At 42.0% G+C, this 18,841-nt stretch overlaps 1 protein-coding gene across 3 annotated transcripts in view; it reads left to right on the top strand.

The window, feature by feature from the left end:
• Positions 1–2,536: 2,536 nt before the first annotated feature.
• The window catches only part of txlnba (taxilin beta a), a 41,550-nt gene continuing 25,245 nt past the window's right edge, over positions 2,537–18,841 (top strand). For all 3 annotated transcript variants that reach the window (XM_066700968.1, XM_066700791.1, XM_066700878.1), the window contains exons 1-3: positions 2,537–2,612; positions 3,932–4,345; positions 16,750–16,841. In XM_066700968.1, coding sequence (XP_066557065.1) covers positions 3,943–4,345; positions 16,750–16,841 — 495 coding nt within the window. In that variant the 5' untranslated portion in view covers positions 2,537–2,612; positions 3,932–3,942. The remainder of the gene's footprint in view (positions 2,613–3,931; positions 4,346–16,749; positions 16,842–18,841) is intronic.

Raw genomic sequence — 18,841 nt, 5'->3', positions numbered from 1 at the left:
ACCTCCAGCACTGCCTGTATCATTTCTAGAGCACGCTGCTTTTTCTCCCCATCAAAGTAATGTTCTTTAAATCGCGGATCTAGTACTGTTGCAATGCAGTACAGAGGGTTGGACTCAGTGTCTAGAAAGTGTGTTAACAGCCTCCAGTAGAGTTTTTTCCCCCATTCCCATTTCCATTATTTATTTACAGAAATAGTTTAATGAACATGCACCTCACAAAAACAAAAAATGACTTCCAAACAGTATTCAGTACCTGAACTGCAGATTTCTTCTTTTTTAGGTTTCTTTTCGGTTGACCATTTACATCTGCTGTACTACAACCTGCAGCTGCCCCCTCGCTCACTGAGGGACTGATGGACGACGACTCGACTTTCGTCGGGCAAGAAGTCAAGGGATTTGCCACAGTTGGGTCAAAACGATGGCCGTCTGTCCAGCTGACCTCCACAAAACGTCCTCAATTTTTTTTTTTGCGTCCTCAATTTTTTTTGTGTGTTCTCAAATTATTTTGTGTTTTGCACTTCAGGGCCACCGTAATTAGCCTCCCTTCTGTTTAGACATAGACCATCTGGTTTGCACAGGTCCCATCTATCACAGAAGAAAAACAATGCTCCATAAACCTAAAACCCTCTTCCCTACACCAAGATTTCAACCACGTGTTAAACTTTCTAATCTCAGCCTGTCTCCCTGGCCATGCATGTGGTACCGTAAGTATTTCAGAGAAAACTACCGTGGAGGTTCTGTCGTTTAAGTTTTGTTCCTAACTCTTTCAATTTGTCTTGCAGACCCTCTGTCCTACCTTTTCCTATGTCACTGGTTCCAATGTGGACCATGACCAGAGAATTCCCTGGCTTTGGCCAGTAGGCCGTCTACTAGTTTAGGGAGATTTGCAACCTGAGCACCAGGCAGGCAAGATACCATGCGGGTCTCCTTATCACTAGAACACACTGTGTGATCTACGCCTCTAAGAATTGAGTCTCTTACTATAACTACCTCCCTGTTCTGGGGGGGAGTGGACACCATGGAGCTCTGGTGCTCAACTGCCCTCCCATCACTCTCTAAGCTGTCACTGTCCAACTCGGTGTCCAGCAGTTGGAACCTGATGGGCATTTCTAGCTCTTGGGATGTTTCAAAGGGTTGTGCGTGCTCTTTTCTGCAGTTACGACCTACTGTAACCCAGCAGTTCTCTACACTTTCCTGCTCTAAGGTCTCAACTCTCCTAGGTTTTGGCGTGCACACCATCTCTCTCATAGGCTGATTGACCAATTCTTCTATATCAATAATACAGTGCAGATCAACACGCTGGGCCTCAAGACCATGGACCTTCATCTCTAGGACTTCAACATGCTGACAATGTTCACAAATGAAATCTTCTTGGATGAGTTAATCCAGGAAGGCAATCATTCTGCAAACCTGACACTGTAGTTGCCACATGATTCTAAATTGAGTAAGTTGTTAGTGCCTTAAAGACTGTGTTAAAGACTTGGTTTTTGTCCCCTAATTCAACTGCTTGACCTTTTTTTGTTACTGAGAAACAGCACAGCTGACTAGGTCACCTTTCCTTCAATCTAGTCCAACCACACAACAGCTGAACTGAATTAACTACAATTAAGGCAAACTAGGAATAAGATTTACTTCAATTAAGGCAAATCTTGTTTTTAGATTAGGAATGCTAAGACTTTCTGAAAGTAAACACAAAACAAAATAGCTCTCTCTCACTCTCACCTGTCCCTAGCAACTGTGAAAGTTGTAGTTTCACATTGTTGGTCCTGTAGTTCCTGGCTCATAAATTTATAGTATCTTGTATCTGTGCAAATTAATTTTCTGTACTATATTTTTTTATTTTTCTTCTAAAATACAAAACCACAAGTGAAATGGAAAGTATTCAATGGGTCGCAATCATATGATAAAAGGGCCGCATGTGGGCTCCTAACTAATATCTCTAAATCTGTATCTCTCTCTAGCTCGCTATCTGTACATCTAAGTATCTATCTATATATTTCTTTGGCTGTGTCTCAATAAATATATTCTGTAGGATTTGCAAATCTGTCTCCTCTCTATATCCCTCATATTTGAAATGGTTTGGACCTCTTTTAAGTTCTGTGGGTGATTGGTATAAACTGACATATTCAAAACCAATTTGACACTGTCAGCTGCTGGTGTGACGTAACAAAGTTTTGTTTGCAGTGATCACGTGGTTTCTGGAAAGGTGTCGATCAAATAAATAAACCATAAACAATTTACAAAATAAACTAAAATAAAACAAAACAACATAAAATAAACCATTGAAAAGTGCTCTACCTCTTAAGCATACTATAAACAAATACTATTATATGAAAATATAATATCAGTACCTTAGTATTTTTCAAGTACATTCATAATATACTTAATTATATAACTTTTTCATAATGTGTTCTGTATGCATGTCACTGGTCTTTTGCACACACTGATCAGAATCCTCTATATTTTACCCCTTGAGCTTAAACTTAATTTTCATTGGTGTGCGTTGTATCCTGCAAGTTTATTTTTGGGGGACTGCCTCACACAGCTGTTGTCTCTGTATGTGCTATGTCACTGAGCAATTTCACCACTGTCTTTCCTCTTTACTGGATGTGGTAAGTCTAAGCTCCCTTCTTCTGTGATCAGAAACCCCATTATTGTTGTTTGAACTTATTCTTTTTGTTTGTTTTCTTATTTGCTGTTCAATAATGTTAGATTTTTTTGTCAGTAATACTTTGTAGGCCTAAAGAAGGAACTCAGTGTCAGATGCATTTCAGATATATGCCAAACAAACATTCTACACAGTCTTAACTTTTTTTCTAAGCATTGAAATGTATACGTGTATATACATATGTATTAGCATAAATAAAATAATTGAGAACTATAAAAAAAATTACTGCTTGTACTGACAAATTATAATTAAGGGCTATTACTAAGTTTAAAATGCAACTTGAATTTTTGCCTGAATTTTAGAAGTGTAACGCTACTGAAATTATTGTTATGTGTATTGATTGTTGAATGTACCTGATTGTGCACATGCCAGATTTTTTTAATTTTCCATTTTTAAAGTGAAGCGCTTGATATCAAATTACACATATATTACAAGTCAGTAAATATTTAGAGTATTTTCTCCATGTATTAAAGTTGTATATAAATAGGTAATTTAGATACTTTAAATCATATTCAAAATGTAAACATTTAACTAAATTAGTACAACAAATATACAAAGATAAGACTATAAACTTTTTATATTTACTAGTTTTCTAATTGTTTTTGTTAACTTATATTTACCGACTACCACATGGCAGCTTGACCATATTTAGAAGTTCCAAAAATATCCCCTGGCCTGAGAACAGGTGTCATGTTTCTGCCTGGTGCAAGAAAATGAGGGGGAGGCTAATTTTACCCTAATAAACAGGGCCAAAACAAGTTCTCGGGTGACATTTTTATATTTGTTGCAGACCAGAACCTTGGAGATACAGCCTTTTTACAGACTATAAACAGTTTACAAATGTAGCAGCTAATGGTTTTGTTCCTCAGGCCTGGGACTGTCATAATTTTGTCTTCACAACTTGTGTTATTCTGTGGCCAGTATGAAAAAAAAATGTGGGCAGTAGTAAATGATTTAATATATATTCAAATGGAAGATAAATGGTGTCGTTGGTCAGGGTTTTGGAAAACTTAGCAGTGGAACCATGAGATAGAGTTAGGATTTTGTCTTGTGCTTGGATAATTGCTGACCCTTTGAAAAATGTACACCTCCGCTTATAACATGCACAGTCTAGAATTGATGATTCAACATGAACACAACATGTATTTTTGCAAAGAAACTAGGTTTCAGTGCAGCAAATGAAAAGTTATACTTTCTTATTTTTTTGATTTGTACAAGAGAAGGGGATTGTATGAGGGTTTCATTTGTTTTTCTCTCATTCAGCTACATCTGACATGATGGAGAACAATAATCAAACCTCAGAGCTCACCACTAACAATCAACAAAGTAACACAGGCAGTGAGGCCACAGTTCCTGAATTCAATGGTACAGACAGGCAGGATTTGGAAAAAGAACCAACACCAGAGCCTAAACTACAGACAGTTGTTTGTGATATTTCAGAAGAACTAGGTCGACAGCTGGAAGACATCATTAACACATATGGGTCTGCATCTAGCTTGGTAGAAGAGCAGAGTATCTGCAAAGAGTCTGAAGATGTTGACAAAGGTGATTCCCTCAGTCAATGGGAATCAGAGGAGAGCAATGGAGATCAATCTGTCCCTGGAGAGGGTATGTCATCGAAAGAAGCAAGTGCTACAAAGGAACAGAAACTGGAAAAGAAGATTATCAAAGGACTGGGTAGGTATTGCCTTTTCCATCCACATTCAAATCAGACTGCATCATTCATTTTCACTTTTATGTTTGAGTATTTTTTACGTAATAAAAAAAAAAAGTCAGGAAAGCATACTTTGAAGGTATGAGACAGTAAATAAAGCTGACTGGGACAGAATGGATACAGAATCAGTATAAAATGGATGGTTGTTCTTCAAGAACATGTAACATATTACAAAAATAACTAAATCAATACAGCTCCTTCTAATACTACAGTAGCAAGAAAACTTGTCCCTGATCGAAATGGGTAAATGTGCATGGCATTTGCCAAAGCTGAACTGTATAGCATGGGGGTGGACCTATTATGCTTTGGGGTTGTATGGCAGCCAATGGCACAAGACATATTGTGTAGGTAGAGGGAAGAATGGATTCTACAAAGAATCAACAAATCCTGGATGCTAATGTCCCACTGTCAGTGAAAAAACTGAAGCTAAAACAAACTTTTGCACATGACACATCGAGGGCCTGATATTCAAACTTTGCACAATTTCCGTGCAAAAAGAGTGCTGCAGATCTTCAAAGATGGTGCAGATCTTTGCGCAACATTGGAATATAGCATTGTTTTCCTGTGTCACGCAAGCCTATTTGCGCCTCACAAACCTGCCTGCGTCACTCAACAGTGTGCTATTTTCCCCACTGTTTGAACATAGTTTAGCGCAGTTATTGGATGAATGTGCCATGCTAATATCGTACAAAAACTGGTAGATTCAGTCAAATTAAGGCTTTCACACAATTCAAATTCAATTGTGCTATGCATATGTTTAATGTCAGCCCGGAATAAATTTCCATCTCATGTTTCGGATTACCAAGTCATTACCATATATTAATAAGCCACGGCATTAAAGGAACAGGACTCTGCAGGTGGATGAATGAAGGCAGTGCTGGACAGAGGCAAGTGCCATGTTTCACATTCTGTTATTTGTACACACACACACACACACACACACATCTCATTAGAAATCACATCTGGCATCAGTCCACACTTTGCAGTTCACTCAAGTCTGGACACATCCTGAATGCAGACCTCCTCAGTAATATAGCAGTGCACACCTCTATGCCATTGTCTTGCAGTACAAACACAATATTGTGGACGTAGTAGTAATAAATATTACCCAATACTCATAATTGTATGTATGTAGGTTGTCACAGAATCAAACATAATAGTATGTACATTACTGCTGCTGTGTGTCCAAAACAGGTGTATAGCACCTAGCGCTGTGTAGCCGCCATATCCTTTTGATTTCCAAGTAAGCTTGTTTTTATCTTTTGAAAATATTACTTACACTGCACAAAAGGAAGAAATGTGTTACTTATTTTACTTAAGCAGTGTTATTAAGTTCAGTGCATATTTGTGCATTAAAGAAACTGAGGGACATATATATAGGGGCAGAGGGAAGCGGGGAGGTAGGGAGTGGGAACCAATGTGAGAAGAGAGTGGTGGAGGAAGTGCACATGGTGACTTGGAATGTTAATTGGGTGAGGAATGTCAGAAGCTGAGTTCAGTATTCTGCTGATGATGACCTCTGGTGGCGAGCTGGGGAATAGTAGGGAGGAGAAGTGAGAAGGGAATGCAAGAGGAGATGTGACAATGTCTTACATCTAGTTTGGCTGAATTCAATTAATGATCCACTCTAACTGGATATGAATGATTTCATTTTCCTTGCATTGCCATGAGTGTTTGAATTGGGTTAGAGCTCATGGGGGGTCCCCTAACTTCTTCGTAATGACATTATCCTTCAAATCTCTTATAATCTCTCTTTAAAATAACAACCATTACAATTATCCGTCCTTCTTGGAGACAAAAAAGAAGCTGGAGGCGGCAGGTGACGTGGTTGGATGGATGATTCCCAGGTCCAGAGCCTCCTTGATGTACTCCTCCATGGCCTGTGACTCCAGGAGAGAGAGAAGGTAAATGCGCCCTCCAGGAGGAGAGGTGCCTGAAAGGAGGTCAATGGCACAGTCCCCGGGTCGGTGCGGTGATAAACGGGAAGCCTGGGTCTTTCTGAACACCACCACCAGGTCTGCGTATTCAGGGGGGATCTGTGTCGCAGCAGAGAGAAGGGGGCTCTCTACGCGTGTCACCCGGCAGAGGTGAGACAGGCACCAGGAAAAACAGTTCTGCCCCCAGGAGATTATGTCCCCATTAGTCCATGAAATGACTGGGTTGTGGTGAGCGAGCCATGGCAATCCTAGGATGATATCCACTCCAGGAGAGTCAATGACAAGGAAAGGCAAACCGAGTGAAGCAGACTGATGGACATGGTGACATGGGACTCGTCATTTGGGACACCGGACCGGAACCAATGAGCTGGTTGTTGACAGCCTGGACGCGGATTGGAGGCACACATGGTGAGAGAGGGATGTGGTGTTTAATGGCCGTCTCCCTGTTAATGAAATTCCCCGCCGAACCAGAGTCCAACAGCACATAAACAAAGACGTGTATCACCGAGCTGGATCCGAGCCCGAACATGGCACTGAGCTGGAGTGATGAGCGGGTACAGGGTGGCACTCACAGGGTCGGCAGGGGGAGTGACGGAGGAGCCCGGATGAGACGGACACGTAACCCGGTAGTGCCCCGACTGTCCACAGTAGAGGCAGAGGCGCTGCTGGACTCTCCTCCGTCTCTCATCGGGGGACAGGCATGTTCTGCCCAGCGGCATGGGCTGCGTCTCACACACGGGACTGGGTGAAGGGCTGAGGCTATCAGGCGGACAAGACACAGCAGGAGTGGACCGGGTTCCCCTCGTCTTCATCAGACTGTCCAGTCTGACCGCCAGCCAGGTGAGCTCAGCTTGCAGGTCCTGATCCAGTCCCCGATGGAACACCATGAGCAGAGACCGGTCACACCATCCGCTGCTCGCTGCCAGGGTCCGGAACCTCAGGGCGTAATCCGTGGCAGATGAGGAGCCCTGGCACATTGCAAGGAGCTGTTCCCCGGCATCTCTCCCCTCCGCTGGGTGATGGAAGACCTCCAGGAAGTGTGTGAGGAAGGCAGTCAGGGACCGTGTCACCTCACCCTGTTGCTCCCAGACGGTGGCAGCCCATCTGAGCGCTTTCCCAGTCAGGAGGGTGATGATGAAGGCGATCTTAGACTCTTCGGTTGGGAATGACGTGGTCAGGTGTGCAAAGTACAGCTGGCACTGCAGTACAAAGCCCTTGCAGTGTTCAGTGGAGCCATCATATTTCCCCGGAACAGCCAGCTGGACCAGCTGGACAGGAGCTGCAGGGACCGCAGCAAGAGCCGGATCAGCCATTGCCAGGGAAGCAGGCTGCTGTTTGGGTAGGTGCTCAAGCAGCTGGTCCAGAGTGGTTACAATCTGTTGGAGTGTCCGCTTATGCTCCCCGAGCATGGCCCTCTGGGTGGCGAGGGTGGTCAGCATCGCTGGGTCCATTGGTGGCGACATTTTCTGTAATGTACTGCAGGGCACGGGAACAGGGGACCCAGTGGTCAGACAGGCGTGGGTCGTATACCAGTAGAACAGGGCAATCTAGGACAAGGCAGAGACATGGTCGTGGTCGCAGGCAAGGGTCAGTCGATCAGGCAAACAGGCAATCAGGGGAGGATCAAGGTTGTGGTCGGGAAGTCAAGCGAGAGGTCAAGGAATCAAGGCAATAGCTAAGCATGGGTAGACTGCTCAAAGATGTAGAATAAACTGACAAAACTTCACAAATGATGGGAGTTAGTGAGGGGTTTATAAGTGGAACAGAAAACCAGGTTCGGAGGTGCAGGGTGAATGGAAGCAGAGGGTGATTGTGGAAGTACACATGGGTTTCAGGAATGTAGATTGAATGAAGGGAGCTGGGATAGGTGACTGGGAGAGAAGGGTGATGGCGACATCTAGTGGAGAACTAGGGATGTGTTTTGAACTGTGACATATATACACTCACCTAAAGGATTATTAGGAACACCTGTTCAATTTCTCATTAATGCAATTATCTAACCAACCAATCACATGGCAGTTGCTTCAATGCATTTAGGGGTGTGGTCCTGGTCAAGACAATCTCCTGAACTCCAAACTGAATGTCTGAATGGGAAAGAAAGGTGATTTAAGCAATTTTGAGCGTGGCATGGTTGTTGGTGCCAGACGGGCCGGTCTGAGTATTTCACAATCTGCTCAGTTACTGGGATTTTCACGCACAACCATTTCTAGGGTTTACAAAGAATGGTGTGAAAAGGGAAAAACATCCAGTATGCGGCAGTCCTGTGGGCGAAAATGCCTTGTTGATGCTAGAGGTCAGAGGAGAATGGGCCGACTGATTCAAGCTGATAGAAGAGCAACTTTGACTGAAATAACCACTCGTTACAACCGAGGTATGCAGCAAAGCATTTGTGAAGCCACAACACGTACAACCTTGAGGCGGATGGGCTACAACAGCAGAAGACCCCACCGGGTACCACTCATCTCCACTACAAATAGGAAAAAGAGGCTACAATTTGCACAAGCTCACCAAAATTGGACAGTTGAAGACTGGAAAAATGTTGCCTGGTCTGATGAGTCTCGATTTCTGTTGAGACATTCAGATGGTAGAGTCAGAATTTGGCGTAAACAGAATGAGAACATGGATCCATCATGCCTTGTTACCACTGTGCAGGCTGGTGGTGGTGGTGTGATGGTGTGGGGGATGTTTTCTTGGCACACTTTAGGCCCCTTAGTGCCAATTGGGCATCGTTTAAATGCCACGGCCTACCTGAGCATTGTTTCTGAACATGTCCATCCCTTTATGACCACCATGTACCCATCCTCTGATGGCTACTTCCAGCAGGATAATGCACCATGTCACAAAGGTCGAATCATTTCAAATTGGTTTCTTGAACATGACAATGAGTTCACTGTACTAAACTGGCCCCCACAGTCACCAGATCTCAACCCAATAGAGCATCTTTGGGATGTGGTGGAACGGGAGCTTCGTGCCCTGGATGTGCATCCCACAAATCTCCATCAACTGCAAGATGCTATCCTATCAATATGGGCCAACATTTCTAAAGAATGCTTTCAGCACCTTGTTGAATCAATGCCACGTAGAATTAAGGCAGTTCTGAAGGCGAAAGGGGGTCAAACACAGTATTAGTATGGTGTTCCTAATAATCCTTTAGGTGAGTGTATATATACACTACTGGTCAAAAGTTTTAGAACACCTACATTTTTCCAGTTTTAATTGACATTTATGCAGTTTAATGTTTCAATGTATTCTTTCTACAATGGAAATCAAATATTTGGTGGGAAAGTTCTTCCCAACACTGTTGCAGAAGTTCCCACAAATGTGTTCCACTTGTAGGTTGCTTTTTCTTTCACCCTTCTGTCCAGTTCATCCCATGTTTTGGGTCATTATCTTGCTGTAGGATGAACCCCTGACCAACTAGGTGTATACCAGAGGGTATTGAATGGCGCTGCAAAATGCTGTGTTAGCCATTTTGGTTCAGGGTGCCACTCACTCTGTGCAAGTCACCGACTCTGGATCCAGCAAAAGAACCCCAGACCATCACCTCATCCATGTTTGAGAGTTGGGGTCACACACCTGAGGAACCATTCTTTCGCCTACTCAACAGTGTACAAAAACTCTGCGTGATGAACCAAAGATTTCAAATATTGATTAATCGTTCCATAAGACCTTCTTCCAATCTTCAGAAGTCCTCTGGCGGTGCTTCATGGCCCAGTCAAGCCTCTTTTCCGTAATTTGCCATTTTAGCAATGGTTTTCTTACTGCCACTCGACCTGCAAACTCGACCTGCAAAACTTCAACCAGTGTTAAGCTGTGCTTGAAGCTGTTGTCATCTGAGCTGCCTATCACGCAAGCTGTTGACTCTCAGAAACTTGTCTTCTGATTCTGTTGTGGCTTTGGTTCTGCCAGACCTCTTCCTGTCAGAGTTTCCTCCAGTTACCAAGTGCCTTTTGATGGTGTAGGAAACTACTTAAAAACTGTGCTTAAATTTCAATAAAAACTGGAAAATGGGGGTGTTACCTTTCAAGTTGGAAGCACTGCCCAAGGGGGAGGGGTTTCTGTGCACTTCCGTAGGAACCTGATCGAAACGTCACTCTATCAAAGCTGCAATTGGCCCCTGCGCTCGTCACTCAGAACAGGTCCCTTCCCACTTCCTGTTCTATAAAACGTGATGTCAGCGCAGGTTCGTCCTCTTTTGCCTCTTCGCTGGACTCAGGAACATAAGCTCTCTGTGTCTGTGTTTGTAATAAACATTCAAACTGCGTATTTCGGCTGGCTGGCTCACTTCATAGTGTTGTTCACTACCGTTTTCGCTACACATTGTCTCTGTCTTGTGTATGTTTAGTTATTATTGATAGCTAATCCCGATTCTGTGCCGCCCGCGCACCGGAGCGGCTGCGCTTTCGGTTTCAGTTTCGTTCACAAGAAGAGTCTTTTAAAAATAATAGTCGTGTTTATATAGTGCTATATATATTACGACTGCTTGCTGTGTTGGTTTTTTCCCACAGGGCTTTTTCCTCCACAGCAGGAGCGCTAGCAAGAGATCTCGCCTGCCTGCACTACAGTGCACTGCCTGCACTACAGCTCGCTCTCTCGGTTTGCTGAGAACGAGCACTGCTAGTGTGTGCGTGCCTCGGTTTTAGATCCCGCTATGGTTGGTGGTCTACTACCCTCGGCCCCCGCGGACTCCGCGTCACCCGGTGTCCCCGGAAACCCCGGCACACACGGTGTGGTTAAGCCTACGGGCCTACACGGTGCTTGTATCCAACATCTGGTACAACAACAGCAAAATTGCGTGTGGTTGGTGTCACAGAACCCCTGTGTGTATAAGCGTTGCCGGGTGGAGACCCACTTACAGCGGCGGGCCCGCTAGGCGCTCCACTTGTTGCAGAGACGTTCCAGTTGTTGTGTGCCCCTGGTGCAAACACTGATCGGTGCCTCTGCTGCATGTTTCTCTGTGCACGCACGTGTGCGCTCAGCGCTCGGTGATGAGCTCCTCTCGCCCCCACCACTGTGCCACCGCACCTTGCCCGCCTGGAGTGGGGAAGTCTTATGCCCCATCTGTCTGCGGAGGAGATGCTATCGCGCACTCTTCAGGAGAGGGAGCAGTCCCTGCAGTGTACCCAGTGGCACCTCAGGTTCAGCAACACAGGCCGTCTGCGGCAGCTCGCCTGCGGGGAGGCCCCCCGACCGCGGCTCCCAGGCCACAGCACGAGGGATTTTATTCCCCATACTTCCTTGTGCCCAAGAAAGATGACGGTTTCCTCCCCATCTTAGATCTGAGGTGCCTGAACCGCCACTTCAAGGTGCCTCACTGTGTACTGTATATAGTTCCTTTGTTAACACAGAAGATCTAATGTTGCCCTGTGTTAGCCGGTCTATCCAGCAGGCGTCAACTGCTCCTGTGTTCCATGGGCGGCGCATGAGTTCGTTCCTGCGCCCCGTGGTGTATATAGTTCGTTTGTACGAAATCTAAATTGTCAGCACAATGGAGCTCTTCCACTCTGTACTGTTTCGTTGAGTTGGATGCTCTTGTGATGAAGGTCTTGCTGTCACGCGATATGTTTAAATTGTATATTGTTCAGCTCGGCTACTCTGTTGACTAGCCAGCTATGTATTATATTGTATTTTTCTCATTGGGTCTGTGGCCCCGCTCCTATTGGGTCAGGGGTCCACTGCCATGATATTGCGCGGAGGCCGCACAAGTGCTTGATTGCCCACGCCAGACATTGTGCAAATAGATTACGGCCTTGCTCTTGTAAGTGGAGGGCGTAAGAGTTAACCTCAGTAACCCCTCCCCCTTGGGAAGTGCTTCCAACTTGAAAGATAATGATAGGTTGCATATGCAACCCCCGGTTATCTGAAAAAGGAAGCACCGCCCAAGGGTTGCAAGGTCGCGTGTGAGTCCTGGCTCCCGGCAAAAGAGGACGAACCTGCGCTGATGTCACATTTTATAGAACAGGAAGTGGGAAGGGACCTGTTCTTAGTGACGAGTGCAGGGGCCAATGGCAGCTTTGATAGAGTGACGTTTCGATCGGATTCCTACGGAAGTGCGCAGAAACCCCTCCCCCTTGGGCAGTGCTTCCTTTTTCAGATAACCGGGGTTGCATACGCAACCTATTATTCTAAAACTTTTGACAGTAGTTTATATATTATATATCATTTAAAAATTCCACTTCGGGATTCAAACCAATACGCCTGGTTTACAGTACTGTGCCTTAACCATTGTGCCATCTGAGATTAGTATTGGAGTAGCATACAGCTGCCACAAATATCTGTCTTAATTAGTTGTATATGATTGTATACAATTATTAGCTCACAAATCTATGACTGCACTATTGTAATTAGTCACAAATAAATTTGGAAATAATCAGAAATTTGAACAAATGTATGTATGTGTATATACACTCACCTAAAGGATTATTAGGAACACCTGTTCAATTTCTCATTAATGCAATTATCTAATCAACCAATCACATGGCAGTTGCTTCAATGCATTTAGGGGTGTGGTCCTGGTCAAGACAATCTCCTGAACTCCAAACTGAATGTCTGAATGGGAAAGAAAGGTGATTTAAGCAATTTTGAGCGTGGCATGGTTGTTGGTGCCAGACGGGCCGGTCTGAGTATTTCACAATCTGCTCAGTTACTGGGATTTTCATGCACAACCATTTCTAGGGTTTACAAAGAATGGTGTGAAAAGGGAAAAACATCCAGTATGCGGCAGTCCTGTGGGCGAAAATGCCTTGTTGATGCTAGAGGTCAGAGGAGAATGGGCCGACTGATTCAAGCTGATAGAAGAGCAACTTTGATTGAAATAACCACTCGCTTCAACCGAGGTATGCAGCAAAGCATTTGTGAAGCCACAACACGTACAACCTTGAGGTGGATGGGCTACAACAGCAGAAGATCCCACCGGGTACCACTCATCTCCACTACAAATAGGAAAAAGAGGCTACAATTTGCACAAGCTCACCAAAATTGGACAGTTGAAGACTGGAAAAATGTTGCCTGGTCTGATGAGTCTCGATTTCTGTTGAGACATTCAGATGGTAGAGTCAGAATTTGGCGTAAACAGAATGAGAACATGGATCCATCATGCCTTGTTACCACTGTGCAGGCTGGTGGTGGTGGTGTAATGGTGTGGGAGATGTTTTCTTGGCACACTTTAGGCCTCTTAGTGCCAATTGGGCATCGTTTAAATGCCACGGCCTACATGAGCATTGTTTCTGACCATGTCCATCCATTTATGACCACCATGTACCCATCCTCTGATGGCTACTTCCAGCAGGATATGCACCATGTCACAAAGGTCGAATCATTTCAAACTGGTTTCTTGAACATGACAATGAGTTCACTGTACTAAACTGGCCCCCACAGTCACCAGATCTCAACCCAATAGAGCATCTTTGGGATGTGGTGGAACGGGAGCTTCGTGCCCTGGATGTGCATCCCACAAATCTCCATCAACTGCAAGATGCTATCCTATCAATATGGGCCAACATTTCCAAAGAATGCTTTCAGCACCTTGTTGAATCAATGCCACGTAGAATTAAGGCAGTTCTGAAGGCGAAAGGGGGTCAAACACAGTATTAGTATGGTGTTCCTAATAATCCTTTAGGTGAGTGTATATATGTATGTTCTATGGCTCTATGATAAGTGAATGCACTCATGGTTACATTAGCTCATGTGCAGAACGTATGAGGTGGCAAATTGTGTCTGTGTGAGGCCGGTCACCCTGCAGCATCTTCCTCTGGGTTGTCAGGGTTGCTGTTGCCAGGTGTACAGCCCAACATTACTGTCCAAATAATAATAATAATAATAATAATAATAATTATTATTATTATTATTATTATTATTATTATTATTATTATTATTATTATTATTATTATTATTATTATTATTATTTCTTAGCAGATGCCCTTATCCAGGGCAACTTACAAAACATAAGAGCATTGTAAAAGTGCAATACAGTCTAAAATTACAAGTTCAAAATTACGTAAGTGCGTAAGAAAATATACAGTTAATACAAGTCTTACATCCTAGATTTGTGAGCTAATAATTGTAGACAAGATATAGTCATAGTTAATAGTTCAGGGGAAGGGGACATAGGGGCAATCAATATAAACAACACAAACACAATGACCACGGACACACTGCATGCTACCAACTACATTTCATATATATGTATTTATGTATGAATGTATGTGTGTATTGTCATTCTGTCAAAAAAAAAACTGTTAGGAACTTGCTCTGGTGCAGCACACATACAACCATAAATAAAAACAGACAGCCACATTGTTGACTGTACGCTGGAATGTCACTGTCCAGTTGGTGTCCCCTAAAATAGTGCTGTGTTAACACCATGGTTTTCCATGCTTTTTTTTTGTGCAGCGCACAGCTAAAAAAATTTCAGGAATCACACAAAATTTCAGCCACTCCCCCCATTTTGTGCCTTGCATACAATTAAAGGGTGAAGGGCACAGAATGGATTGCACTGTGCAAAACAGGGTTTTGTACGGAAGAGCATTAGGGTCACTTAAGAGAGAGAAAAAATATATATATTTTGAGAAAAAAATTCAAAACTTTTGAGAAAAAAAGTCAAAAGTTTTGAGATTTAAAGTCAAAATAAACTTTTGAGAAAAAAAGTCAAAAGTTTTGAGATTTAAAGGCGAAATAAATTTTTGAGAAAAAAAGTCAAAAGTTTTGAAATTTAAAGGCGAAATAAACTTTTGAGAAAAAAAGTTGAAAGTTCAGGTTCAAACACCAACAGCGTCGATATGGTGACGATAGGGGACTGGGTAAAACCCGAAATGCCAGAACAATGGAAAGATTTACAAAGACGTCTAAAACAGAAAAATACTTATTCTGGGCTTTCAGAGACATTGTATTACATAATGTAAATAATATTAATAATTAACTTTAATACTAATAATAACATTAACAACACCAATACAATTATTATTATTATTATTATTATTATTATTATTATTATTATTATTATTATTATTATATATACACATTTTCTACAATTTGTTAAACTGAACAGGATTTGTAAAAGAAATAGTGGTATTAAGGTGCACTAGTGCTACAACAGTTTCATGCTGGGGAGCCATTTGTCGGACTGGGAAGAGACAACCAAATAAGTGTCCCCAATGCCACAAGTTTGTGTCTTAGATTGGGTTGTTAGCTTTCCAAGGGTTGCTTTCTAATATTGAAAAGACAACTCCCCAAAATCATCATAGTCCTTTTTAAGGTGCAGTAGTTTTTTGCTGGGGAGTTATTTTTGGAACTGGAAACATACACCCAAAATAGTTTACAATATTTTTCCATTCGAGCGATTAATAAGGCTTATTAGTGTTCTGAGGCATACTTTTCATTACATTATTTGTCATTTAGCAGACACTCTTATCCAGGGTGACCTACATTTGTACCTATTTATACAGCTGGGCATTTTACTGGAGCAATCTAAGTGAAACACCTTGCTCAAGGGTACAACAGCACTGCACCACCCAGGATTTAAACCCACAACCTTTGAATAATGAGTCAAGAGCCCTAACCACTACTGCACAGTGCTGTTGAGTGCAGTAAGTTAGACATCAATAATTCCCTTTTATACCTAAATTACAGTTCAATACAACTCTACACAGTCTTTGTAACTTCACGATAAACTTCTCCTCATCTAGAACCCATTTCGGGTTTTACCCAGTCCCCTTATAACACCATATTGATGCTGTTGTGTTTGAACCTGAACTTTCAATTTTTTTCTCAAACATTTATTTCGACTTTATATCTCAAAACTTTTGACTTTTTTTCTCAAAAGTTTATTTCGACTTTAAATCTCAAAACATTTGACTTTTTTTCTCAAAAGTTTATTTTGACTTTAAATCTCAAAACTTTTGACTTTTTTTCTCAAAATATATATATTTTTTTCTCTCTCTTAAGTGGCCCTAATGCTCTTCCGTAGTTTTGAATATGTCAAATTATGTGCATTTGTGCGCAATAGCCATGTGCACCACGCAAACCCTACGAATATCTAGCCCTTACTTTTTTTTACTGTATTTTTTTCAGTTTGTTAAATTCAGCAAATAAATACAACTGTGTGTATGTATGTATATATATACACACACAATGGCCTCCTTGGTAAATTGTGAGAAAAATATTTAATAGATATAATAATACATTTTGCTCAAGTCAATGAAAAACTGTTGTTGCACAGAGTTCATAATGGCATGGGTTTAAAAAAAATATATACAATAATGTAATTCTGACTCATACCTTGTATGCTATCTAGATCTTTAATTAATAACAATTATAATTTCATGAATATCTTAAAGCAGAGATTACTTTAAATCAACTTATTTAAAAGTCAATGTTAACCAGTTTGTCTTCCTTTATTGACAAATCTAATAATGCTTCCTCTTATTTTATAGGAAAGGAAGCGACATTGCTAATGCAAAGCTTAAATAAGCTGAATACTCCAGAGGAGAAACTTGAAGCACTCTTCAAGAAATATGCAGAGCTGGTGAGTTCTCCTGTTGTAGAGGATATGCTTTTTTAATACATACAGATGGGTGACAAATTAAAGGAAAAACCTGAATAAATTAGTGGAGGAACATAATGAATACAGATGCCTCCAAACAGGTGTACTGCATGATACAATTAAGCAATTAACATCCTATCATGCTCTGTGGCATGTATAAAAATGCTGAGCAGGCCCAGTTGACCTCGATTTTGAATCAGGATGGCAAGAAGAAAGGATCTAAGTGACTCTGAAAGAGGGGTCATTATTGGGGCATGAATGGCAGGAGCTTCAGTCACAAAGACTGCTCAACTGGCTAGTGTTCTCAACAAGTGGGCAAGTGCATGTGTGGCGTACACCAAGAGAATGGTACGGGCCTGACTGCTTGACCCCTACAGTGAGGGGGTCTGGAGACTCTGTTATGCTGTGGGGGGAATTTTCCTGGCATGGTTTGGGACCACTTGTCCCCTTAGAGGGAAGGGGCACTGCAAATCATTACAGAGTGATCACCTTTATCCTATGCCAAACATGTCTAACCTGATGGGAGTGGTCTCTTCCAGGATGACAATGCCTCCATCCACAGGGCAAAAGGGGTCACTGAATGGTTTGATGAATATGAAAATGATGTGAATCATATGCAATGGCCTTTGCAGTCACCAGATGAACTGAACACCTATGGGAGATTTTGGACTATATCTTTTGAAAGAATGGTGTTCCCTCCCTCCAGTAGTTTCAGAGACTTGTAGAATCTATGCCAAGGCACACTGAAGCTGTTCTGGCGGCTCGTGGTGGCTCAACACCTTACTGAGACACTTTGTTGTTTTACCTTTAATTTGTCACCCATCTGTATGACTGCTAGCAAAATAAATAAATAAAGATAAATAAAACTGTCTGGTGAAATCTTAGAAGTAGTCCACGTGTTGAAATTACCTAAATGTTCACTACTGCAGGCTCTTAAAATATGTTGCAAAGGATAAGAAATTGCATGTTAAAATAATGAAAATTTGTGTGTGTGTGTGTGTATATATATATATATATATATATATGGGGGAGAGTATCTTACATACATGCAGCACTGTGCCTAGATACTACATATAAAAAGTATAAAGAGAGAAACCACTTTAATTCAAATTACAAAATATCAAAAAAATAAATGTTATAATGTACTATTTTATTTAGTTGTTGAAAAACAAGCTTATAGGCAATATAGACTTATTATTATTATTATTATTATTATTATTATTATTAATGCACTGCCTATAAGCTTGTTTTTCAACAACTAAATTTAAGGATAATTAGGATAATAAGGATATTATTAATAATAAGAATAATAATAGCTGTCACAAACATTTAAATTGGTTTTCAAAATACTACCCCAAAAATCTGCTATAAATTAAATAGTGTACTGCATCATTGTAATGTATTCTAACTGGGAAAGGCAGAAGTGTGCGCACAGGGAACTACATTGACGCCCCAAAAGACTCCAACTCCCACAATGCAGCACCATAATAACAGGAAGCCCTGCTCTGTCAGTAAAATGAGATGCAGGCAATGATCTTCTAGATCAGAGGTCTTCAAAGTTTTTCAGGCCAAGGACCCCTTGGCTGATAAAGACATGGCGGAGGGACCCCCCATTATCTATAACCGTAGGGTGCTTTATAGAACATGTTTTAATTCTATATTGACATTTTCTCATTTAAAATTTGACACATTTTAATGGGGGAGGGACAATGAAGCATTAAGCTTAATTTTATCTGTGGATAGCACAACTCCGACCTTAGTGAGAGCTCTGACCCTGGTGAGTGGCAAACAGCTTGTCTATTCTAGGGCAGTTGGAGGTTGTCAGGCAGAGGGCCATATCAGCCTCAGGCTGCAGTCTTGACCTGTACTTGCTTTTCAGGTAGGTAAGGGTGGAAAATCCACTCTCACAAAGATATGTCATTGCAAAACATAAAAGGCTCCTCATTGCTTTTGCTGTCAATTGTGGGAAGTCTTTCTGGCAA

The sequence above is a fragment of the Amia ocellicauda genome, chromosome 1 (genome assembly GCF_036373705.1).
Source record: "Amia ocellicauda isolate fAmiCal2 chromosome 1, fAmiCal2.hap1, whole genome shotgun sequence".
Lineage (NCBI taxonomy): Eukaryota > Metazoa > Chordata > Actinopteri > Amiiformes > Amiidae > Amia > Amia ocellicauda.
Note: the sequence above shows the minus strand (reverse complement) of the source record. Positions and strands in the feature narration are given on the sequence as shown.